Raw genomic sequence first — 26,221 nt, 5'->3', positions numbered from 1 at the left:
AGCTCCTCGAGGAGGAGTCGTGACCAATGGCCGCGTCTCCTCCGAGATGAAAGTGAAGTTTTTGAGATTGGACGACCAGATTCACATGTAGTCAAATCTCCTGCTGTGCTTCAAAAGGGAAATGCGGGGCTCGCTCTGAGCTGATATGTGTTCCCATTTATGCATGCGAGGACTATATCAAATGGAAAATCTAGGATTCTTTAATTTCAAAGAATCCTAGTACAAAATGCGTCATGTATTTTGGAAGTTAGTTTTCTCTCCACACTCATACGGATGGCAAATCATATGAGGATATCATTTTTGCAGTGGACATTATAATGGTTCTGAAACACACTTTTACATAATGTCCAACTGCTGAGAAAACACTTATATGTTTCATTTTGGAAGGCAAGGACAGCTGGCATTTTTGTCCGTAGACTTTAAATTTTAACTTCATTAATTTGTCTTGCACGACTTAAACATAAAATACAGAATGTAATACAGAAAAAAAAATCACATGAATATGTTCCTCGGGCAAAAAAAATTCTTAGTTGACTAATCGATTAGTTGATTTAATCGACAGATCTGTAAAACTGAGTTTCTCCACAAAGAATCACACAAAAGCACCACTTTAAATATTTTTTTCTTTAAATGTAAATAAGTCATTCAGCATGAAAAAAAAGCATAAAAAACGACTAATCGATTAAAGAAATCTTAGTCGACCAAGACCAGAACGACCTTACTCACTTACGTTAAATATGTTTTTTAAAAAATCCATAAGAAGAAGAAAAGGAAATGAGATACTGTAGTTACCATTCTGAAAAATCACAGTATGTCAGTCATTGTGGGAGTCATCAAATTCAGCATCTGTCCTGCATTGGTAATATGTGATTTTCCATGTACTCTACTTGTAGTGGAAGCACAAAATCACCTGCAGGGTTGGAGGCTCAACTCCATTTTGGAGTAAAAAGCAAGGCGCTTTTTTATTTTTTTTTGGTCAGCATTTGGCGTTTAGGTGTCAGGATGCAGCGGACAGGAAACCACAGAGCTGAATCTTCTTTCTGGGAAAGTGGGACATCTGTGGAGGCTACATCATGTGTGTAATACATATTCAGCATCCTGTCAGGGACTAACGATGTGCAGACGCGGCAAACTGTATTTTGTACATCAGGCCGACTGGACGTGTGTGTTGTAGCAGCGGGTGTCCTGTTAGAGCAGAACAGAAGGACGGAGCGTGTGCAGCCAAATCACCTTCTGCACGTCATGACAACCTGCTGACAGCTCCAACTCTGCAGAAATGAAACTGGAGCTGGAGCATTTTTTTTTTACTGAAATGAACACTCTTGAACATAACATTCAGTGATTTAGAGATTATGATGACAGTGGTGATGGATGATGTTTTTTTTTTTGCAAGCAGTTATTAACTTGTACTATCTGAGAAACACCTTCAAAGTCAAAGAGAGATAACAAGCTCCCTGAGTACCACAACATATCACAAAGCAACCATACATCATTGCAACTAGAGCATTATGGGAATTAGTAGTAGTCGAGGATGCTTTTTTACTTTATTTAGAACAATTCAGTACATTACAATTTCTAGTAGGAATATTGATTTTGCATTCCTCAAAACAATTATACACAAATTCAAAACATGTAGGCCTATTAGAAAATAATAAAATCAACAGTGATTTGGACAATTATTATTTATAAACGTACAAAACATATAATTAATATGGTCTCCTCAGAGCCACCATACTTTTTTTTTACCTTGCCGATTGTAAAACTTCATTCAAACTCAGCTGAAAAAAAATAAAACTCATCAGAACAATCTTGGATAGTCTTTCCAACAATTACCAACTCTGGTTTGGTGGAAATAAAGCCTTAATTCACTGATGTAGATGTACAAATATGCTGGCTCTATCGCTATTTTTCCCCACGGTCTCTCTCTGCCGTTGCCGGACCCTTTGGACTATTAGTCACTTGCTGAACGAGTCACTGAGCGACGAAAGCTGGAACATATTTGAAATTAGGATTTGTAGACAGCAGGTGGATTGGCAATTTCTCACCTCAAATTTGTTCAGAAACATATTTTGGCGGACTGCTGAGGTGAAATAACTGAAAGTTTACTAGCATATAATATAGGAAATGCGTCTTGTACATAGGATTGTTGGTGTTTTAGGAGTGCGGAGGATGCACACATGCATCCTTGAAAATCCTCTGAACGAAGGACTCAGTCCTCAGTTGAATTTGAAGGATCCTTGAGATCTTGACATCTCCTGGCTAAAGTTACCTGTTATAAAATGATGTGTTTAAGATGAACAATCAAGAATATTGGTGATTCAAAGTTCATTCTTAACCTTGAAAACCGCATTTAAAAAAAACAATCTCACGACAAGATCCATTTATCTGTTCTGGGGCTTTTGACTGTATCACATGGTTTTCAGCAGCAGACAGAGTTTGAGTTTTTTTGAGCAATGGAAGTATCATCAGTCATCCATGTTGGCTTAAAAACTTTCATAATTTATCCTACAACTATGCAAATTCAAGATCATGTGATATGATCGAAAGCTCCAGAAACAGCTACTAAATGGACGTGACAGTGAAATTGTTATAGTCTTGAGTTATTGTAAGGCTTTGTATGGATATAAGTGCTGAATTGATTATAATATTAATAATTTTTAACTCAGTTATAAAGTAGAACTACGAACTATTTTCAGTTGAAAGCGTCAAAAATTCACAAATTATCAGTGCTAAGACCTGCTTTGCTTTCCTTTATTATTATTGACATTTTACACACTGCACAATGTATTGACTAATTGAAAAATAATAGATTGATTGATATTAAAATAACCATTGGTGGCATCTCTAATTGGTACAATTTATTTTGAAACACAGATGATTACATCCCTAATTTTAAATAACAGCATATATTGAGTTCTATTTGGTGGAGCGGAGCAGTAATAATGTCTGAGAATGTGTCTTATTGGGCCAATGGTAGATATCTCATTTTAAAAGTCTTTAATTTCAGTAATGCTTCCTATCAGTTATGAAATAGTTTTTCCATTAATTTCGGGGGGAAGTTTTCTTGTGCAGAGATTCATTCCCTCCATGTGACAGCAGTAATTAATTTTGGTGCCTGAGACTCAGAAAACGAATGTGTCACCACGACAACGTGGGACCGGCTACCCCCAACATTTTAATTTTCTCAGTTTCACGGATCAGCCTTGCATGAAACAAGATTCATTCCCATGTTACTGCACGCCCGCTCAGCTACAGGTTTTCATCCTGTTAGTCCTCCAGCAGAGAAGAAGACGTGCGGTGAAACTGAGAACTAACGTCCACATTCCCGTTTATGTTTTCCTCAGGTTTCCTCATTGCGACCAATATCTATTGAATATTTTTTGATTAAATGATCAACAGATAAAACTGGCAATGTTATTAAAGGCTATAAGACAGTTTCTGAAACAGCTGGTCACCGTAGTGTTTAACAAACAAACAGGAGGAAATAGTGCATTTGTTGGGGACTATTTTCAGCGGAGGATTAATTAATCCACATTTGGTGCTCTAGAGAGTATTAGTGGCAGCAGGACGATGTATGTGGGATTGAGTCAAAATAAACTACAGTGTGTGTGTTCATGGTAATGAAGGAACATATCACCCGGTACCACAGTCAGGCTCAGTGATGTGGTTTTAATGGAGCTCTATGGCACAGAGGAAGAAGAGATATCAGGCTTTAATACACACGGTACTTGTTAGTAAATACATTCATTGTTGGTTTGGGTCTTTTCAGATCCTCACACATAAATTACTTTAAAACAACAACTAATATCAATTAATTGACTAGTTGTTTCAGTGCCACTCAAATCTGTTTTAATCAAATCATGTCATCATGAAAACAAGTATATATATATCGGTTAAATTATACTTATCAATGTGTTTATTATTTAATTTGATTGATTTTCACCCCTCAAATCTGGGACGTTTGCTCCTTGTTTTTCAAGCAAAGTAATTAATCGTTTGTCTTCTGTAATGCCTTTTCTGTGAGTATAAAACTAAATGTTTATATAATGTAAATGGCGGCTAGTAATGCTAGTAATTAATTAATTTAAAGTTGTTATTGATCACATTTTTTAAGTAGATCAATATTAAAAAAAAAAATATATATATATATATATATATATGTGTATATATACACATACAAAAAAATACATTCACAATATATACATTCACCAATAATAAGCCAACGTTGGTATCACATCTGTGTCGTCAGTTAGTGTGGAAAAAATTGATAAATGGCTGAGATTGACGGTAAGTGCCTGGCAATGACTTGATGTGATGTGAATGCAATGGAACCGGGGAGGGAGAATGAGACATCTGCGAATGAATGTTATCAATAGCACCTTTAAGCTATTGTTGCACATTTTACAAATCAGTCTGGATAACAGCAGTGGCTAAATAGATTTTTTTTTTTCTAAATAAAAAAGGAAATGAATGTATTCATTATTATCAGTTTCAAACCCGTTCTGATCTGTGACTGTTGGGCGCTGCTGGTTGAGTCACACTGATAAAGCTCTGGATAATCCCCTCAATACTAAGTGATGCTGTGTGTGTGTGTGTGTGTTTGCAGAATAACACTGATCCTGGCCTGTCCCATGGATCTGAAGAACTTCCCGATGGACGTCCAGACCTGCATCATGCAGCTGGAGAGCTGTGAGTAATTACACACACACACATACACACTCACGCACACAGTCAGGGGTACGATGAGAGCATCAGTCGCTGAGCAGCTGGTAGAGATATGATATAGATTTCTCTTTTTCATTCTTTGAACAGACATGAGAGCACTCACAGTAACAGGAGCTGAAGTTCAAAGAGCTTTGTGCTACAGGGGGTCCGCAGTCATCAAAGAGAGAAAGAACAATACAAGGCTCACTGGTACCAGACCAGTAGGCGATTTGTTATTTTTTAACAGGGGGGACCAGAGCTGGGTATCGGTGTACTCCAGATCCAAGATGACAGAGGGCCGGGACTCAGAGTAAATAGTGCAATTACAAATCCGTCTGCTGCTTCAGCACCACGGACAGCGCAATGGATTTATCAATAGTGCTGCAAGAATGAGTCCTAAAACCAAGAAATGAGTTCGCATTTTGGCACTTCCGGTTCTCTCGTCTGGAAGTCAGTGGGGGTTATTTGAATGTGTTTTTGGTTAGATACCTGAAATAAGGTCTGTGGTGAACACAAGCTGAAGAGATTTTAACGTTTTGTTCTACAGTAGAAAATGAGGCTGCTGATATTTCAGAGCCAATGGTCGCAGGGAGAATGTTCAGCTTGTGTTGAACTGGTCCTTTAACCCCTAAAACCCTGCGGGGGTGTGAACCTCTCACTGGTTGACCCTGCATCCCCGACCAGAGACAGAAAGATCATCTCCCTCCTCAGGGGGAAGAACAATAACACAAATGACCCACAGAGTGATGAAACCAGTCTGACCTCCCGCTCCCTGCTCTCTCCTCCAGTCGGCTACACCATGAACGACCTCATATTCGAGTGGGATCAGAAGGGAGCCGTGCAGGTGGCTGACGGCCTGACGCTACCTCAGTTCCTACTCAAAGAGGAGAAGGACCTGCGCTACTGCACCAAGCACTACAACACAGGTGAGTGGGACACCGTTTGTTTGATTATTTCCTCTGTCTGTCGGCTCTCGCTGTTTGGTTTCTGCAATGCAACTAGATTATTATTTGAATGGTCAGCGTTGATATTTGGCGTCTCGGCTCTGAGGCTCCTCGGAGGTGGATGCAGGTGTGGAGGTGGAGATTTTGAAATGGCAGCAGCAGCACTGTAAGCATAAGTCGATAATCAAAAGGGTGCGTTTGATATACGTTGCAGTGAGATGAGTATGTCATGTGACTGTCGCCTTGAGTTGACTGCCTTGCCTCGACAGTATACACTTTGCTTCATTTGTATGTGGAAAAACCTTGAAACACAGACAACTGTGTATGTTGCCGACATGAGAAACATTTTCTTTCTTTATCTTTCCATCTTTCTCATTTCTCCATCCTTGTCTTTCTCTTCCGTGTCATCACTTTCTTCTTTTTTTTCCCATTCCGATTTTTCTCCATCATTCGTATTTACATTTACTATATTACTCGAGGCTTTACATTGTTAGATGGAGAGAAAGAGAGAAAGCGAAAATAAAGCAGGACTCAAGGCAAAGAGAAGAAAGAGGGATGTGTCTGTCTAATGAAGGGAGGATATATCTATATTCAGAATCACATATTCTTTGATATTATGAGAGGGAGGCATTGTGAAGTGTCTGCCTTGAGACTGAAATACTGCATGAGTCAGAGACAGAGTTTCATTTTTATTTGAATGTGTGAAATGTGGAAATAAGAGAGGAATACTACACTGATATGGAAAATATTCCCCAAATATTTTTTTTTCTTTTCCTTCCAATGTCATGAAACTTTCAGTGTGACTCAGTGAGGAGCAAAAACACTGTGAGCTGCAAAGTTTGTTTCAGCCACAAACTCAGAAATAACTGTTGATTTATTCACCTTTTTTCAAAGATTCAAGGTTTTTATATTTGTAATAATCGTAAAAAAAATTGAATTTATATTGACTTTTTAGGAATTTCGTAGCAGCTCTGTCTCCTATAAAATTGCGTTCCCATACAACTAAACTGCATTCTCAAGTACGTTTTGAGGGAAACTTATTTTCTCACGGATTATAGTCGCAAAACAAAGACGCAACAAAACTACTTGGTTCATGGTTTGGCTTAAAATAAGTATGTTTGTTACATAACTTAAGTTACATACGTAACGTTAAACATTTAACGTAACTTTAAAATAGGTCAATGTTGACTTTTAGTCTCACATGGGACACTAACAGCGGTCTCCTGTGTCCTGAGTGAAAGTCCTGTGTTTGTTTGACCCATCCACCCCCACCCGCTCCCTCCGCAGACTGTGATGAGAAACGTATTTGTGATATGTTGAAAACAAACGTAATGTGGAAGAAAATTTGTTTCCCTCAAAGCGTTCAGTTTTGTTGTATGGGAGCATCATTTTTAGGAGACCAGTCCTTGGACAGGAAGATAATGAATAGCAGAAGCTAAAAGAGGAGAGGAAATTATGAAAAATGATGATAGTGGAGAAGAAAGTGAAGGTGAGGAAATTAAATAAGGAGAGGAAAAGACAAAAATACAGAATGGAAAAAAATGAAGGAGGAGAAGATTGAAGATTAGAACAAAAGGACGAAATAAAAAGGCAGAAGAAAGGGATGAAGGAGACAGTAAAGAAGAGACAAAAGAAAAAAAAAATAGAAGAGGTGAAAATATGAAAAGGATTTGAAGGAGAATGGACAGTGTTGGAAAGGAATGGAAGAGAATAAGAAAGAAAGGATTGTATTAGTGATATGAGAAGGAGGCTGAAAAAAAAGGGAAATAAGTGAGAGCAGCAGAAATAAAAAAAAAAAAAACAAGCAAGAGTTTAACGGAGGATGGGGGAGGACGCCACGCTCTGTTTCTCCCTCCAGGTCCTCCAAGTGTGGATGAAAACCATCTGTCCAGTCCACCTCGCCAGTCCACGATTCTTACACTCCAGAGAAAACAAAAAAATATATATGAATATATTTTTATCATCCTGAGTAGGTGGCTGTCTGAAATAGACAGAAAAGACCCAAATAGAGCCGTAGTTGTTGGGAGGGATATTTTAATTTTTTGCTCCGCTGCACAAAAAGAAAACTGTGACAAACTGAGAAAACAGACTTTGTTTTATGTGATGGTACCAACGGATTCCTTAGGTTTTCTAGTTTCATAACATCAACCAGGAATTGAACATCATAAGCAAATACAACTTTAATGTTTGTCAATTATTATATTGTTATAGAAACTCTGATGCTGCCCTTCATTAGTTTTTCTAATAAACCACAAAAGCAAAACAAACCTTCAAGGAAACCTTCTACAAAAATACTGAAACGACAGGTCGCAACAAAATCCGAGACATCAAACACCAAACCACTGGTCAGAGTTAGTGTGTGTGTGTGTGTGTGTGTGTGTGTGTGTGTGTGTGTGTGTGTGTGTGTGCGTGCGTGTGCGTGTGTGCGCGTGTGTGTGTGTGCAGCCGGCTGATTTGTTCAGATTCAGAGCCATCACTCACACAGAGGTTGACGTCTGCTGTCGCCGCTGAGGAGATGAACGATCCACCTCCAGACGAGGAGCCTTGACACGACTCAGCGCCGCCACACACACACACACTCACACACACACACACACACACACGCAGACTGATGCACGCACAGCACAGACTATGAAGTGATAATCCACTGCTTTGTTATATAAATACATGTAAGTCTGTTTTCGCTCCGTCACTGAGTCCCACTCAGAGTCAATCTCACATCATGTACAATTCCTTTTATGGTGTTTCCTGTTTGAACTATTGAAACCGCCCTCGTCAGTAAGATGACAAATGACTTGTAGAGGCACTCAACTTGTCACAAACCAAGTATTATTCCAGTAAACCTGGTTGCTATGGGAACTTGGAAGAGACGGAGTACATTCACAACGCACAGACCAGGCTGTTCTCATACATCGTTCGTAGCTATACAAACAAAAAGTAATGCACTGTAATTCATATATATATCCCACGAAATGAATTTGTATTTAATCCACATAATCATGAAGTAGGAAGTAAAAAGAACAACAAATGCCAGGTAGGGAGGAGGTCGCGGTGGATGGGTGGGTCCTAAAAGAAACCGACTTCTGTCCAGGAGAACGCTGTTCGTGTCCCGTGTGAAACCAGAAGTCAACGTTGATTTATTTGTCACGTAACTTCCATACTTAAGTTACGCCACTTCCGTTGTTATTTTAACCCATACCATGATCTTTTCCTAAAGCTAACTAAGTAGTTTTGTTGCCTAATCCTAAGGAAGTTGTTTCCTGTGAAGACGGTAGTTTATTTTGAAAAGACTGTATGCATGTAATGAGCAGAAATTGAGACGTGTTGCTTTTGTGGCAAAACGCACAAAAAAATGAGGAATAACGTTGTGTAAGATATCATACGAACTGTTAGGGCTGACACGGTGATAAGGATTGGCAATATGCAGTATTATTGATTTTTGTTTTTTTTGCAAATTACTTTAGTGCTATATAAATACGCTTTATTGTTATGCTATTATTAGGTATATTGTTGCTTTTTAAATGACAAAGATACTAATTAAATACATGTTAATTGTTTAATGCAGAACACAGAAGGGCAATGAGGCGCTGTGTTTTTTTCAGCTGAGACGCTTTGGTTGCGTCTGGTTGCAGTAAAATGTCGGCACAATGTGGAGTACTTGCTCTGAATGAAGGGAAGGCTGAAGCATGTAGGGAGAGAGGATGGACCCGCCGGTCTATGTGTATTAATTTCTCCTCCATTGTTGTTGTTGTTCAGTACTTGTAGCCAACATGTAGAATATGACGGTTGGTCTTTTTGGTATTTGTCCCGTCTCTCCTCCATTGTGATTGGACGGCTGGGAAAAAAGTGACAGTGATGAGCGCAGCGTTTTACCCAAAGTTGATCATTTTTCAAATCACATCGACCAGAAATTCACCAAACGTGCAGCACGCTGCTGTGCTGTAAAACCAAACCTATGAGCTAAAAGAGACTAAAACGCTCTGAGGAGATACTACAGACTCAACGACCACTGGCGACTCGGACTAGAACAACCCGATCTGTCCTCTTCTTTTCTTTCTTTTCGTCAGTAGAAGGCATGAAATCTTCAAGGACATTTTACCCCCAACCCCCTCCTCATCTTTTCTCTCCCGTTCCTACACTGTATTTCTCTTTTGCCCCTCTCTCTCTCTCTCTCTCTCTCTCTCTCTCTCTCTCTCTCTCATCTCATCTCTTATTACTCTCCAGCCATGCTACTCCTCTGTGACTGTGTGTACGTACGGTTGTGGGCATGTGTGCGGTCGTGGCCGTGCGTGCACACGCCTCGCTGCTTCCCAATCAAGCATTAAGAGGGAATTAAGGTGTCGTTTTCCCTCAGATTTATTAGCTGCAGTCTATTGTGACTCCAAGAGAGAGGGAGCATATACCTGTCTCTCTCTCTCTCTCTCTCTCTCTCTCTCTCTCTCTCTCTCCCACTGACTGTTGTCTTTTTTATTGCTTTCCATCCCTCCATCCACCCAACACACACACACACACACAGAAAGAAAAAGCCCTGTTTGAAATACTAATTACGGTTTCTGCTGCATTGCAGGGTGCTTTTGTTTTCTGGCTGGTGATAATATGTTTAAAGTGTGTTTAGGTACAAGAGGCGTTTACACAGAAACACATACAAGACATGATGCATTTTCTAGCCCCTCACCTAAACATTAACTAACGTCTAACTGTTTCATTTCCAACCTTTACCCTGGCGTTAACCTAAACCTAACCAATCTAAAATTGAACCTGACTCAACTTTTGCCGCAGTCCAATGTGATGTCATTTGACAATGCGCTGAGCTGATCAAACGTGCAGAGTGCACATGCACGTTCCTGGTAGATTTCGTAATGTGAACGTTGTATTTTTACAGTTTATTATCGCAATGAAAGATCAAATGTTTGTTGCCATGATGACCGTCCAGAGTTGTAAATTACTGTCTCTTTTAAACCCATGTGCAGTGTTTTGGTGTCTTAAGAAGCTTTTAAACTCATGGATCTTAACTCAAACTGGACTCCCTGGATTGTATTTTATTACCTCACCGGTACATGAATCAACATTATGAAACCAATGCATTTTTTAAATGCAGGGTTGTTTTCGGTCTAAATGCCTTAATATCCGTCAATTCAACTTGGTCTCATGAAAAGCATGACATTGTGCATGTCATGATAATGCATTTTAGGCTTTTTGCGTGTCATTTGACTCCACGTCGTTAACTTGAAATGGTCACCGTTATATTAAAGCAACAAAACCACTTAGTTAGGTTAAGGAAATACATCATGGTTGGGCTTGAAATAAGTATGTAAACTTAGTAAAATAAGTACGTAAACAACATAACAGAAGTACGGAAAACCCGTCATTAAAAGTCACAAATGTAATTTAAAAATGATTCAACAACACTTTGGGACACAAACACTAGTCTCCTGATTGAAAGTCCTGTCTTCGTTGGACCCATCCACCTCCCCTCCCTCCCTCCCTCCCACTATAAGCAGTCTCTCTCACTTTTTATTCTACGTCACTAGCTCTGAGCGTAGCATTTTCACATGGATGCGTTTTTTATCCGTGCGAAGACGGCACAGACTACATTGTGTGAAATGACACAGCAAAAGCATCAAAGACATTGTTATTGCACGCAAAATGACTAACAAATTGTCGCGTCATTCACGCGCCATTTGGTTGAGACCGGGCTGTGCAAACAGCCATTTGAAAAAGTGAAGACCGGAAAAAAGAATTCTACTTAAAATTACTAGAAAAAATGTCTGTCACTTCCAAACAAGGCAAAGAGTCTGCAGCCATGATAGCAGCAGCTCTGTGAGGCTGTACTCAAGCGCAGCGGGGCTTTGAGCTAAATGCTAATTTTCGCATGCCGACATGCACACAATGACACTGATATAGTACTGATGGTTAGCAGAAATATTGTTTACCTTTTTCTACACATAGTTCGCTAACATTTGTCTTGATCAAAGTGGTTGACCGACCGACCCACCGACTGAAACTACGAGATATAAACACCACACGTAGAGTATGAATGATAGTACAGTAAGGATTTAAAGGACACTGCAGTGTGAGTACAGTGCACATACACACACACACACACACACACACATCTGGCAACCATTTTGCACATGCCATAGAGTGTGTGCAGTATTAAATGCAGGACACACACACACACACACACACACACACACACAGAGAGAGACTCCACGGTGAGATAGGAGCCCGGCTGAATAATTTCAATCTTCTTATCAGATGGAAAATATGGACAGCACTTAAAAGCTCTGAAGTGTATCACAGCTATAAATCAAGTCCAACCCCATCGACTCTCCTCCTCCTCTTCCTCTCTTCCTCCTCCTCCTCCTCCTCCTCCTCCTCCTCCTCCTGCTGCTGTCATGTTCTCCTTCCCTCGTTCTTCCTGCCCTCTCGTATCTTTCTCCTCCTCATCCCCCTCTCTGCTCTCGCTCTAACAGCACATTTCCTCCTCCTCTTCCTCCTCTTCTTCCTCTCCTCTCCTCTCCTCTCCAGTCTTTTAGGGTTAACTCTAATTGATGAGGCTGCCTTCCATTGATCTTCTTTGATTAAATGGATCGTTGGCCATCTTGCTCTCTGGCCCTCTTGTGGTTTATTATGAGCCCCGGCGCGCTCATTACATTACAGAGAGAGAAGAAGGGACATTTGTTACTGTTACTGTACCGCAATGTAAATAAGACCGCTGCAGTGTGTTAATGTAATTATATTTCTCGCAGATTTTTTTCATGCACATTGTTTTTGTGCAGAAAATGAAACTTGTAGTGTGTGTGTGTGTTTTCTCTAGAATATTTATATTCTCATCTTTTAAAAATTAGTCCCACCCACAGTGTTTGATTGGCTGGTGGCTGCTGGGAGTTCCAGTGCAAAAAAAAGACAAAAGAAATGCAACAAAAACAGAGTCTGAATATATAAATATATATTAAAAAAAAAACTGGGCTCTTGTGGATTTTCACTTACAAGATACATATTGCATATTGAGTAAAACATGAGCAGAGAGATTAGGAGAAGGCGGCAGACTCCGTTCCTCCTAATCTCTCTACTCCCCTTTTTACGGCAACGTGCTGCGAGCGTAAACATCCACTGTTAGTTTCCCTTCACAAACACACAAGGACTAACGGTGCTGCTGGCTGACTACAACAGGCAGCTGCAGATCACCAGACTTTCAACAACACAGTTTGGGCAGTACATTCTCATAAGAAAGCAATAAATTCAAGTTAAGACAAGTTAAAGGAAGGAGACACCAGGAGGGTTAAAACTATCAAGTTCAACTTGATGTATTTGAGTCCAATATCCTCTGAAAAATAAAAAAATCAGCTAAGTGGAAGACTAATGCGTCAACAAACATGCAATGACTCCGTTTACATGCACAAAATGTTCAGTTTCTTGCCCTTATTCTGAAAAAGACAATATTCCTACTCCCTAAAATGTTTACATGGCTAATGAAAATGAATATTACACTAACATTGAGTTTCAAAGTATCCTCATACAACGTATTATTAAATCTTACAAAAAGATATTCCTAATTCTTTGTGCGTTTTCCTATGAATGTCCAGTGTCAATTTCCCCTCCAGTCTTCAAAATAGACTTCTGTCTTCACAGGAATCAGCTTAGTTAGAATTAGGAAAATATGTACTTGGTTAGGTTTAGGCTAGAAAACTACTTAGTTAAGGTTAGGAAAATATCGTGGTTAAGTTACGCCAAACCTGGAAGTGGCGTAAGTTAAGTATGGATGTTCCGTGACAAAAACTACTGACTTAACTTTAGGGAAAGACCGTGGTTTGGGTTAAAATAACTCCGGAAGTGCAGTAACTTAAATACGGAGTCACGTGACACATAAATCAACGTTGACTTCTGGTTTCACACGAGACACGAACGTCAGTCTCCTGGGCAAAAGTCTGGTGTTTTTTGACCCTCCCGTCCGGCCCGACCTTGTTCACAATTACGTGGATTACATATGAATTGATTTTGTGGGATGTATATGATTATAGTGCTTTTACTTTTCATAGGTACAGCTACAAACTGTGTATGAGAACTGCCTGATACTACTACTACTACTCTGATTAATGTAACCGGTGGCAGACACAGCCTCCCTCTTTTTATTCCTTCAACCACCTTCTTGAAAATGTCGGCTTTTTTGATATTTGTGCATATCCAAAAACCTGCTGATATCCAAGTCTTTCATAATGTTTAACAGTAGGTGTATTTCTCTTTCTGACGAGACATGTGGGCTTTTCATTTGACCATGCATCTCTGCATACTGTCAGCTAGTTGGTTTGTGTACAACACACAGTAAACAGGCTTATCCCACATCTTATCAGAAAATGCTCCATTCAGAATAATTCAGAATATCCAAATGGAATATGCTGTTTACTTTGACCTCTATCACATTCACAATATGTTCATAGTCTGAACGATAGTGGAATATTAGTGTGCATGTAAACATAGTCAATGAGGCCAAATAGCCCGATATAAAGATGCTCATGGAGGCTTTTGGAGAACTCTGACACTCAACCTGTTTTTATGATCATGTACAGTGTGAGGACTTGTTAACCTGAAGAAGCTTTTTGTATGAATGGAGAAATCTCATCCACTAACGTTTATATTGTGCCGTTTTTTTGTGAGGAACATAGTAGAGAGAGGAACTAAATGTTTATATCTGGTTAGCCTGCTGCAGAGCCGGCAGAGAGTTGCTCGCTGTGAGCTGTTGTTTTCAAAATGACTGCACTTCAATTGTTGACCCAATTTAAACAGAGCAGATTCTTCATTCTTGACCTTGGAAAACAGCAGCTTGACAGAAAGCTGATCCTGAAGCGCAGACTGAGGCAAACAAAACACTGAAGTACCATTTCCAGATAATTACTCCAATGTTTGCCAACTTTTAGGGATGCACTGAAGGATGTTGAGGGTTGGGGTTATTTAAAGCTGGAAAAGCTACATGATGTCAAGGTTGACTATAATCCCGATGCAGCCTTAATGACGATGCTTTTTTTTTTGAAAAAGCGTAGGGTCACCAAGAACTGTCAGTGCACATTATGTCAAGGTTACGGTTCAAATCTGGCAAATTAATGAAGAATCATGACAAATCTAAATGTGATGCAATTTTAAGCATTACAGATGCAACTATAGAGAGGTGGTTGTTGCTCAGGCGGTAGAGAGGTCGTCCACTAATCGCAGGGTTGGTGAACCACAGCTCCTCCTGTCCACCTGTCCAAGTGTCATTTGGCGAGACAGTGAACTCCAAATTACTCCCAATAGTCAGACGAGCATCTTGCACGGTAGCTTGCTGTGAGTGAGTGTGTGTGTGTGTGAATAGTTGAGTGAGAGAAAAATTGTAAAGTGCTTTGGATAATGGTGCCATATGCACCATTTATTTATATATATATTGTCTTATTGTAAGTGTTCTAGTGTGCTGCCGACATGATATACCTCATCAATCCTCAGCTACATTCATCTACAGTTGTGTGTAAACACCTCCTTTCTGTACAGTCTCAATCTCTACAGAATTACTTTAATACCAATATGTGTAGAATAAAAAAAAAAAAACTTGACTTTTGCAGTAACCAGTGATCATATCAAAAAAGGCTGATGGGCAAATTCACAAAAGCATTGCGCTTCGTTCTCAAAGTACCCGCAGAAGGTGAAATGTACCCCTAACTGCTCTGCCAAGCAAATAGCGTCTCGATGCTGCTGTGCTATTTGCACATTTAAATTTAAATTAGATAATATGCAGACATTTGGCGCAGAATTGACCTCTTTCTATGCAAATGAGCCTCATTGCAAAAAACAGTCCATGCTGACAGCCGCAACACAGTTACAGTGAAATTATTAGCGTCTTCACAGAGTTGTTGGTGGTAACTGAAGCCCTGACAGACTGGTCTATTACATCCCGAATAGGATTTCTCTCCGTCACGTTTAAATTCCTTGCCTGAAGTTTTGAGGAATGCCTCTGATCGTCAGTCAGGACCTGCTTTTCTTTTTTTCTCTTCGTTGTTCTACCTACTGTGTTCTTGGTGCAAAGGCAACATTTATACTTTGCCACATGGACACCTGTACCAAAAAGAAGTTTATCCAAGTGTGCTATTATAATTCTATTGAATTTAAAAAAAGAGACTATACTTTCAGTTTACTTTTTATGTACTTATCAGAGATATATTTAACAAAAGTATACTTAAGTTTACTTTGCTTATACTGACAAGTATACAGAAAAGTCTAACTATACTTGGCTGATACTTGTACTAAATCTTTTGATCTAGATATACTTAATAAAAAGTATAATTAAGTTTTCTTGCCTTATAGGCCTACAGAAAGGTATACTTGGCTTGTAGTTGTGCTTACTTTTTGATAAAGTATCCCATTAAAGTGTGTGAGAGTTTGTAAATGGATGTTTTGATATGAATTTACTTCAAATCATCAAGAATTTACTACATTTTTTAATTCACCCCGGAGGCATGTTATCATCACACAACATCCAGTCAAATAGCAAAAGAAACAAGTCTCTTTATGTAATCCATAAATCATTGGCTCAGTAATAGTAGTAACAGTAGTATCAATACACCTATAGTATAGTTTAGTACAAAATTAAACTTAAATGTAAACTAGTTGTGTACTCAAAGTTTACTATTCTTGCACTATAGGTACACTTAAAAGTGTACTTCTATAAACTAAAAAGTGGGCCAATTTAGTCCCAAGTATTGAAGTACATTTACAAATATACTACTCGTACATTGATATTAGTATACTTACTACATGAAGTATACTTGGGGGGAAATACACTTGAACTTTACTTAAAGGGACTCAATGTAAGAATCAGAAATTGCTATATAATATCTATAATATATATAATATCACTATATATTTCACATGCTTGGCTGTAAGGTTAGCTATCCAATAAGAATTTTGGCAGCTCGGGGTCCGTTTAGTTACCCAAAACTAAACAAAGGTCCCTCCATAAATCTAAGGCCGAGTTTTCCCCCTGACGTCGGTCACATTCCTCTAATATCATAATAATATAATATCGGTAATATCATTAGCGTTATATCTTTTGTGAATCGGACCTTGAGATGGGGCAGACAGAGGTTGCAAGTGATGCGCAATTCACGGTGCTATCCATTCTTTAATTGGCCCCTGAATATGTCAGATAGCAATGCAAGGTTCCATTTTATACCAAGGATGTCTAATTTTTCCAAAAATGGCAACTTATGCCAGCAGTATAATTATATCATAATATAAAGATACAAAATAAAACTTTTGCTCATAGCGGCGTTAATAATTTAGCACCGCTACACAGAGATATCCTCAGTTTTATGAGGGAGGAAGAGGCAATAACTCCTCCATTTTCTGTTGTGTCATCACTCCTCCTGCAGAGCTACATGCTCCTCTGAACCTCCTCTCTGACGCTCTGCGACAGGCGGCTATACTGCAACAAGTAACCAGTATAAATCCCAAACCACCTGCTGTGTTTGTCTTCAAGTATTTACCATGTTTGGTTTCATTTGATATTCAGCAAAGCCGAGCATTTGTGTCTCTCTGATTTTCCGCTGATGATTTACGCTCTGGCTTAGAGCGCGAGAGCTGAAGAAAGATGACATTTTGTCTCAAAGCTGTCAACTTTGTCTTCGGTCCCTCTGTTTTTCCCTCTCCGGCTTATCCTCCTTTTCACCGCCAGACAGTCCAACAACTAATCCCTCTTTCTCACTCTCTTCCTCCCTCTCTCCTCGTCTCTCTGGATCACTTTTTTAATGTACCCCTCTGCCTCATCATTCTCACCTGTTTTTCCAGGGGACATGACTGTGTCAGTGTTCAGATGAAGATAATAGAGAATTCAGAAACACTCTTCGCTGCTAATGAAACTGCTCCGCCTCGGGGGGAAGCTGATGAAAGAACATTTTGCTTTTAAGTAGAGTTTAAACATTGACCAGCATTATTATTTATTTTTCCTGGAATCAAGCTCTTGTGCTTGATGTGCTGCAAATTCCGTCATTTCCCAATGAGATATCCAAAAACAGGACACCTACTGAGACAAAATGATTGGCTCTCCATGAATATATAACTGAGTCGTGAATATCTTTGGAGCTGTTAAGTATCAGGAGCCTTCTCATTACAAAATAAGAACCTTTTCAGAGGGTGCAACTCTTTCTTTTCACTTTAAAAATCAGAATAGATTTGAACAAAGCAGAGTAAAACATAAGAGGAGGTTTTTACTTTCATTGTGAACCCAGATTTGCCTTTAAGTTTGTTAGAAATAAATCTTTAATGCTCAGAATTTATACTGAAGACACACACAGCACCTCCTCTGTTGCAGTTTCTGGTTTGTTGGTTTATTTCATTAAACAGAAGTGAGCGATCTTTCTATAAATTGACAGACTTCAACACTTGAAGGGATTACCAGCATGTGTTCTCAAGTATTCATTGTTTGTAAAATCAACATCATTGTCCTTAAATACATTTGTGTCCCATCATTTCTATAGAGAGTCAATGATCCCGTCCCACTTAGGAGTTAGCTTCTGTTTCAACAGCTCACAGTTCTTAATGTATTAGATTTTCCTGCTCTGGTGTTCATTTCCCAACAGATATAAATCACACTGTGATGTTAACAATGAGGTTAGATCACCAGAATCTCATCACAATAATAATCATTTTCTATTTTCTCTTATTCTCCTCACACCCGGGGCCTCATTACAGAAACTTCCTAAATCTGAAATCATCTTATCTCAGTTTAGGATGGCATTTGGGATTTTTGGTATTACAGAAACATGTTTCCTAATTGCATTTAAAAAGAAATCTTATCATATTTCAAGATAGGAATTTAGCTATTACAGAACCGTCCTAATTTAGGGACTTCCCAAGTTAAGAATCTAAAGTTAAGACGGCATGGACCCTGTCCTAAATTCAAAATAACTGCCAAAAATGGTCCAACAAACACCAGACTTTTAACCCAGAGACCTGTGTTCGAGGCCGTTGGTGTGTTGTTTTGTAAGTTACATTAGTGAAAATTGTCACGTGTTTTGTCTTGATGTTTTTGACGTGTTTTCCGTAGTTGTTTCCGTACGTGTTTTACTTAGTTTATTTAGTTTTTTTAAGCCCAACCATGACGTTTTCCCTTACCCTAACTAAGTAGTTTCCCTTACCTGAACCTAACTGCAAATGACATACGAAAAGTGGTGTAAAAAAATAAAAAAAAATGTGTACTCATGACACGTGTAATGTTGTGGTATTTATACGCCTTTACGTGAGATTGGGTTGGTACGGTAATGACAATGAAGATGGGGAACAACTTGAACACTGAAATATAATGATTAAAAGTCTACTCTAACCGTATGATCACGCATTAAATTCCCCGGACCATGTATTCATAAATCATTAATACATACTGTATATAGGCCTACATACATTTAATAAAAAAGGTGGAGTTTCCTCCCCTCCACTGACAGGATTACTGCCTCCAACTCCTCGTAGCTGAAATTGAATGCCTGTCCTTTTTTTGTCCATGATAGTAAGCTAGCTACGGTGACAAGTGAGAGCTGTTGATAATATTGTCCATCTCGAGGAGCCTACTGTTATGTTCTAATCAAAGACAGACATGACAGGACGATTGCCGATTGAAGAATCAAATTTGCATTTATAGTTGGGATTACTTTTACTTTTAATAAAAAACAATCTTTCTCCCTTGTTCCCCTCCTCCTCATCCTCCAGGTAAATTCACCTGTATCGAGGCTCGTTTCCACCTGGAGCGTCAGATGGGCTACTACCTGATCCAGATGTACATCCCCTCGCTGCTCATCGTCATCCTGTCCTGGGTTTCCTTCTGGATCAACATGGACGCCGCGCCCGCCCGTGTGGGTCTGGGCATCACCACCGTGCTGACCATGACCACGCAGAGCTCTGGTTCCAGAGCCTCGCTGCCCAAGGTGAGGACGGATCAAACGCACCTTTTCAGTAGCCTACCAGCTATTGTAATGAACGAAGCATGACATCAAGCTGCTGTACCATTGATTTACTGGCTAAACATGGAAGGTAGACTTTAGGTACAAATAAAAAGTACAGCAAAAACATGAATGTATGGCATGAAGTCTGAGGACGACCTTTCTTCACACCGTTAGAAATTTCAAACAAACGAATTCAACGAGGGAATGGCAGAAAAAAAAGATGAATTTGAGAGAGAATTGGCATAAATATATACAGAGAGCTACAATTTCTGCTGAAGAATTTAATGTTGATAACAAGATATAGAGGAAATGAAGGAAATGCAAATATTGACATAGAGAGGAATTATAGAAAACAGAGGGAACGATGGAGCAAGAGGAAAGAAAATGTTCTTTTCATCGACACATTTGTGTTAAGAGTGGAGAGAAAAAATGGTAGAAAAGAGGCAGACAGATGGAGGGATGAGAGGAGGAAAAATGGAGGGGAGGAAGAGAGTGAAAAAAATAGACATTCAACAGAGGAAGTTCAAAGAAACAAAGATGAGAAAAAGAACTTTTAAAAACCGAGAAAAATCTTTTCCTGTGAGGGATTTTCAGATTAAAGGGAGGGAGAAAAAAAACAGCCAGACTTCGCGTGAGCCAGTAGGATTGTATAATTATGTCCAGGGATGCTGTAATCCCAAACACACACACACGCACACACACACACACACACACGCACACACAGTGTTTGTTGACATTAGGTGCTTCATGCGCTCTAAAAATTGAACAAGTGAACCGTGATTCCGCTGCAGTTCAGCTGTCACAATAATGATCACACAGCACAGCTGAGCTTAGGTGGGCATACTGCTCAAACACACACACACACACACACACACACACACACGCATATACATCTGAGTGTGTGTGTGTGTGTGTGTGTGTGTCTACTATCAATCACACACACACACACACACACACACCTAAACACACGGCTCTTCTCACATGCCACAGAGGAGGTCCGCACCATGTCAGGCGAGGAGAGAGGAGACGAGGAAGGAGGAGACGCGATGACGAAATATGATATTTTTGAGAATTATTTAGCAAAGCAGATGATGTTATAACGTTATCACACATGGCTGCTAACGCTATAGGTTCTGATATATACACATGCATGGTTAACTCACCAGAAAGTATTGCTGGATGCAGGTAAAAAACAAGTCTAGAAAAAACACACCATTAGTCATGATGCTTCACAATAACACTGCTGCAGATGTTGGTCATATAAACTGAAATGGCAACGAGCAGCATTCAACTGCAGTTAGAGAGATTGTTTGCACTTTAATGAGATTTCAAAACAACTGAATAACACAATGTCAGCCTGAAAATGGTCCCTATCCGACAGACGATCCCACGTTAATGAACAATTTGTCGTTTTATTCTGTTTGTCAGAGGAAAATAGAACAGGAGAATAGCATGTGTCTAAAACGCATAACTATGTTTTCATGAGTGTATAATCACCTGAAACTAAGAATTGTTGTGTTTTCGTTAGCTTAGAATGAGCCCTTCATACATAGGGAGTGTTGCCTTGCCATGTTTCCACAGTAGCCCAGAACGAACAAAACAAACGTACCATTTAACGTGAGCCGCAGAGTGAAAAATGGTTGAGTCTAGAAGGTAACCCACTAATTGTGTAAATCTGGCGAGTTCGGTGAGGTTAGGCATTGACCTTGAATGGTTAAGGTTAGGCATTGACCTTGAATAGTTATGGTTAAGATAGGTTGTCGGGCAGCAGATCTTGCAAGAGCTTTCCCACGTTTTCACAATTTGTGGGTTACCTTCTAGACACGACCATGTAAAATTGTGTACCGCCAGTCACTGTCTGACTTTCTTTGTTCCTAAAATAGTGTTATTATGGTAAGGATGGCCTCTGAGCGAGGCGAACGGCATTACCACGATTTTGGAAAGGGAATGCAATCTGCAATCTGCAACCACATTGCAAGATGCCGTAAAATCCAACACACTGTCCCTTTAAAACTTTTACGATACCATTTAAGGTGAAAAACATTGATTCAATTAAATTATTGAAAAAAACAATTTATACTTTAAACTAACACTGTATGGCTCTTAAAATGAACCTAGATGAATAGAGATACTGAAAAGGATTCTGGCAGAAGATTGTTGTCTCATGAGAAAGCGAAGAGTTAATGAAATATTATATATTATAATGACTTGTTCTTGTTCCCCGGTGACGGCCCTTGAGACCAATTTATAGACTAATTCTGAGACTAATTCATTAACGACGACATTTACAAATTAGAGGAGCACATATGATGAACATAGCGTAACACAAATGTGATGTTGTATGTATATGATGAATATGATGTACTGGATTTCACACCCTAAGAAGATTAGTTGGTGCCGTTGCCGCATCAGCAAACGGGGATCCCTTAGATAGATAGATAGATAGATAGATAGATAGATAGATAGATAGATAGATAGATAGATAGATAGATTATATTATATTATTATTATTGTTGTATCAGAGAAGGAAATGTGGTCAAGTAAAAGTCCCTCTCAACAGGGATGCAGTATTTAATCATTTGCTCAGTCAGTTCTTTGAGCTGTTCCAGTCAGTCAGTCAGTCTTTTAGTCATTTTGCCAAATATCTAAGCAGCCAGTCAGTCAGCTGGTCAGTGGTCCAGTCAGAGCAGCATCCCTGGCTCTCTCCACTGTCTTCTTCTTCTTTGAACATTGTCCTGTGAAGCGTGAGTTCAGTAACGCCACCTAAGCTGCAGTTCAGCGGGCCGCCGTTGGTCAGTTTGTCTGTCAGAAGCTCTCAACCTCATACAAGACCAGGAAGAGCCCAGCCTGGCAGGATGTTTTAGCATAGCCTGCTTGGTTCCAGTTTTACAGCTGCCTACCTGTAGTTTACTTTATGTTTTGATATTTCAATGACTTTTTTATCCATTATCCTTCATTTTAATATATATCCAAACTCACAAATCAAAGATCTCCAGGCTGCTTTTAATGCAAATTTGAATGTCAAACTCAAGAGCAATTTAAACAGCAAAATACAGCAAAAGCTCAGCAGATTGTAAACATTTCTACAGAAAGTTATAAAGCTACAAATTGGCAGTAAAACAAAAAGGACACCAGGAAATAAAGTGATTAGAGACATGATGTCCAACAATTTGTAGTGCCCACTCTCCCTCCATCTGCTTCATTTACTTCACTTAGTGGTTTACTTTCCCAGAATGCCTTTCAACCACCTTTCAGAGAAGGATGTATTCTGTTTTTGTTGTCAAAGTTAAGGTTTTCCAGGCAGGAAAGGGTTGTTCACGTATTTAAAATTGCTTCATGGAAATGTGTTTGCCTCATTTTCCTAATCTGCTTTTGATACATCAAGCTCATTTTATAATTCCATCCAAACAACTCCAAAATAACACACTAATGCAACACATACAATATCCAAATCTAAGTACTATTCAGTGAAAAAAAAAAGGCCTTTATCTGTGTGCAAAAACTTTAAAAAGCCATTTTGTGTTTGGGGCAGCTCATCCATGTCACACAAAGGAAGATGGCCTCCTAAATGCTTTTAGAAATGTAGTTTTTAAATTTCGTCTTATCTCTAAATTGGGATAATGTAAGAATTCTCTTTCTGTCCTTCTTGTTCTTCTTCTCTCTCTTTCTCTCTCTCTCTGCCTGGATGACCATCAAACCAAGTGAACCAGTTGACCGTTTAGGCCTCAGCGGCTCTCAGCAGCTCTGAGGGGGAATTAGTCGGGCATTCTGAGATAAATGCGCATCAGACTCGGCGCAAACGAGCATGAATCACAACAAGGCAGAGCGGCGATGATAAGCACTGTGTGTGTTTGTGAAAGTGATCTGAAGTCACAGTTTAATTGGATTCTAAATGGCTGATTGTGGGTTTTCTCTCCCTGTGACAGAACAGGGATCTCCCTCTCAGGCCGCTCCGTGTAATTGCATGTGGAGATGGAGAGTTGTTATGACAGACCGCGGTGAAGGCACTTGAATAATGGCACTTGGCGGGCAGATAGCAATCAGACAATGATCCAACCAGACTTCATTTAGCCCTTATTATCTGGACGGCCCTTACCCTGTCCATCTTGCTTCACACCGCACTCCTCGCATGTAGAAACTGCTGACATTCAACTGGTTTAGTGTGCTGATTGAGTCGTTGTGTTGTAGATTTTTGTCCATTTTTGTCTGTTTAGTCTGTTCAATCTACTATAATATATGATACTATATGCAATTAGCATACCTTTATATGTTTGTCATTCCAACCAGAAGGTTTCCCACTCCAACAGTGGTTTAACTACTAACTACTACTGACATCAGGTGGCAACTTCCAGGTCTGAAAAGTGAAGTCAATGCTGAAGTGCCTTAAACCTGCATTCTTTCTAACAGCCAGCAGGGGGCGACTCCTCTGGTTGCAAAAATAAGTCTGTTTGTAGAGAAGTCTATGAGAAAATGAGCCAACTTCTCATTTTATTACCTCAGTAAACATAGTAAACATGAGTTTATGGTCTCAATCTCTAGTTTCAAGTCTTCTTCAATACAGCATGATGTTCATTTAGTAAATTATGGTCCCATTTAGAGTCAAATAGACCATAAAGCAGGGGATGCTTTAGGGCGTGGCCACCTTGTGATTGACAGGCCGCTACCACGGCGTTGTTCGGTCTGGGAGTTGGCTGCGTTTACATCTTACAACTTTATCCCTTTCCCAGTGTGTTTTTAGTTCATGAACGTTAATTATAACCTTTTTGCTCACCTAAAAATATCTTATTCAGCGTTCGGTTGTACTTAGCTCCACCCTCCCGTGTCACTTCTGGTTCCAAAGAAACAAGATGATCGACGGCCAAAATGCCGAACTCGAGGCCTCAAAACCGCAGTCCACAAACCAATGGGTGACATCACTGTGAATACATCCACTTCTTATATTCAGTCTATGGTCTGGCCCCTGTCAAGGTGAAGTGTTGTGTTTAGGAGCACTTAAGGAGAAGAGTAGTAATTTGGAGAGAGTATTTTAATTTTCTCTCCGTCTTAGTGTTTCCCTTCAAATCTGGATTAACCCGCAACTGACTAGTCACATATCTACCTCACCTTCATTCTCAGTCAAAACCTGCAGGTTTTTCCACACAAATGAATCACACCTCAGTGAGTCTTTCTCTGTCCTGCTCTGTTACATATTTAGACACTTTTTGCGCATAGCTAATTCTCCAATGAACATATTAGTCCCATCTTCCCTTACCCTCCTATAAGCATGTTGTTCTTTATTTAAAAGGCCATAAAATGAGAATTATGAAACTGAAACTTTGACCCACAAATGTATTTTTGATTCACTTTGAATCTAATGGAAATACTTTGATGTGCTGTGTGCTATTGTGTTTGTAGCTTTTTGAAGTTCAGCCTGACATAATTGGTAACCTATAAACATTATGGGGACTTTGACTTGACTAAAGGTTTCTGTTTTGATTATGTAAACCTACAGAGAAAATGAAAATTTCACAAAAGCCAATGACAGAAAATGTCCTTTCACAGAAACTACTTTAAGGCATTATTACTGTAGTTTTGGTGTTTGATTAGTTTTGTTCAACATGAAATCACGACAGTCTTACTTACTCTTACTCGACCCAGACGCCTCTAACACCTCCTCCTCCCTCTACAGGTGTCCTACGTAAAAGCCATCGATATCTGGATGGCCGTGTGTCTGCTGTTTGTGTTCTCGGCCCTGCTGGAGTACGCCGCCGTCAACTTCATCGCCCGCCAACACAAGGAGCTGCTGCGCTTCAGACGGAGGCGACGACACATGAAGGTGAATACTCTGTCACATCTGTGATACAGTCACACATTTATACATTCACATTTACATTTCTTTATCTGTCCACCACTTCTGAGATATCATCTGAATTGAAGAGTTGTATTCAAAAATGAGATAATAATAAAACACAATGACATCAGCTGCTTTCAAAAGAATAATATATGACTTAAGGATGTGACAAAGATGAATTTGGTTGCTAAACTTGACTGATTTTTTTAATCAAACTCTTCAATTCTACTGATCCACAGTCTTCTCCATATCTGCCCGTTACAATGTGTACTTAAGCTGTTTAAAAATGCATCACAGAGAAAGACATAAAAGAAAGAAAGTATGTAAGGAGAAAGGATCTTTAGGAACAAGGAGGAACCAGACAAGCTTTGTTTTCCAATGGTCAACCCAAACAGTAGTTTTGTCCACACATAAGCCTCAGCTGTGTCCAAACACCCAAACAGAACAGAAATAAATAGTTTAAAACCACAAATATTTTGTTTTTAAGGGATGAAAAGTGGTATCGCTGTTGTGGAAATCCTCTGCTGCTGGTCGCTGAGGTGATGTTTGGCATTGTAAACACAAAGAATGCAGTTTGGATTAAAATCCCTGCTCCCCTCCGTCCTCGGGCCTTCTGAAAGATTCACTGCGTGTTTGATATTAGCTTTGTGTGGAGTTCATCACCGGGCAGAAACACAGGGCATCAATGTTTCATGGGCGGAGCATTGAGCATGATTAAAAGCTGAGCCGTAGAGCAAACAGAGATGGGGCTCATAATGGATTCACGATGTAGAAGAGGAGAA

General features: G+C 39.5%; 1 protein-coding gene across 4 annotated transcripts in view; it reads left to right on the top strand.

Moving 5' to 3' along the window:
• glra1 (glycine receptor, alpha 1) overlaps positions 1–26,221 on the top strand; it is a 124,010-nt gene that overhangs the window by 77,124 nt on the left and 20,665 nt on the right. For all 4 annotated transcript variants that reach the window (XM_037780867.1, XM_037780866.1, XM_037780865.1 and 1 more), the window contains 4 exons: positions 4,607–4,689; positions 5,493–5,630; positions 19,377–19,591; positions 25,278–25,424. In XM_037780867.1, the coding sequence (XP_037636795.1) occupies positions 4,607–4,689; positions 5,493–5,630; positions 19,377–19,591; positions 25,278–25,424 (583 nt within the window). The remainder of the gene's footprint in view (positions 1–4,606; positions 4,690–5,492; positions 5,631–19,376; positions 19,592–25,277; positions 25,425–26,221) is intronic.

This window comes from Sebastes umbrosus, chromosome 9, assembly GCF_015220745.1.
Source record: "Sebastes umbrosus isolate fSebUmb1 chromosome 9, fSebUmb1.pri, whole genome shotgun sequence".
NCBI classification, from domain to species: Eukaryota; Metazoa; Chordata; class Actinopteri; order Perciformes; family Sebastidae; genus Sebastes; species Sebastes umbrosus.
Note: the sequence above shows the minus strand (reverse complement) of the source record. Positions and strands in the feature narration are given on the sequence as shown.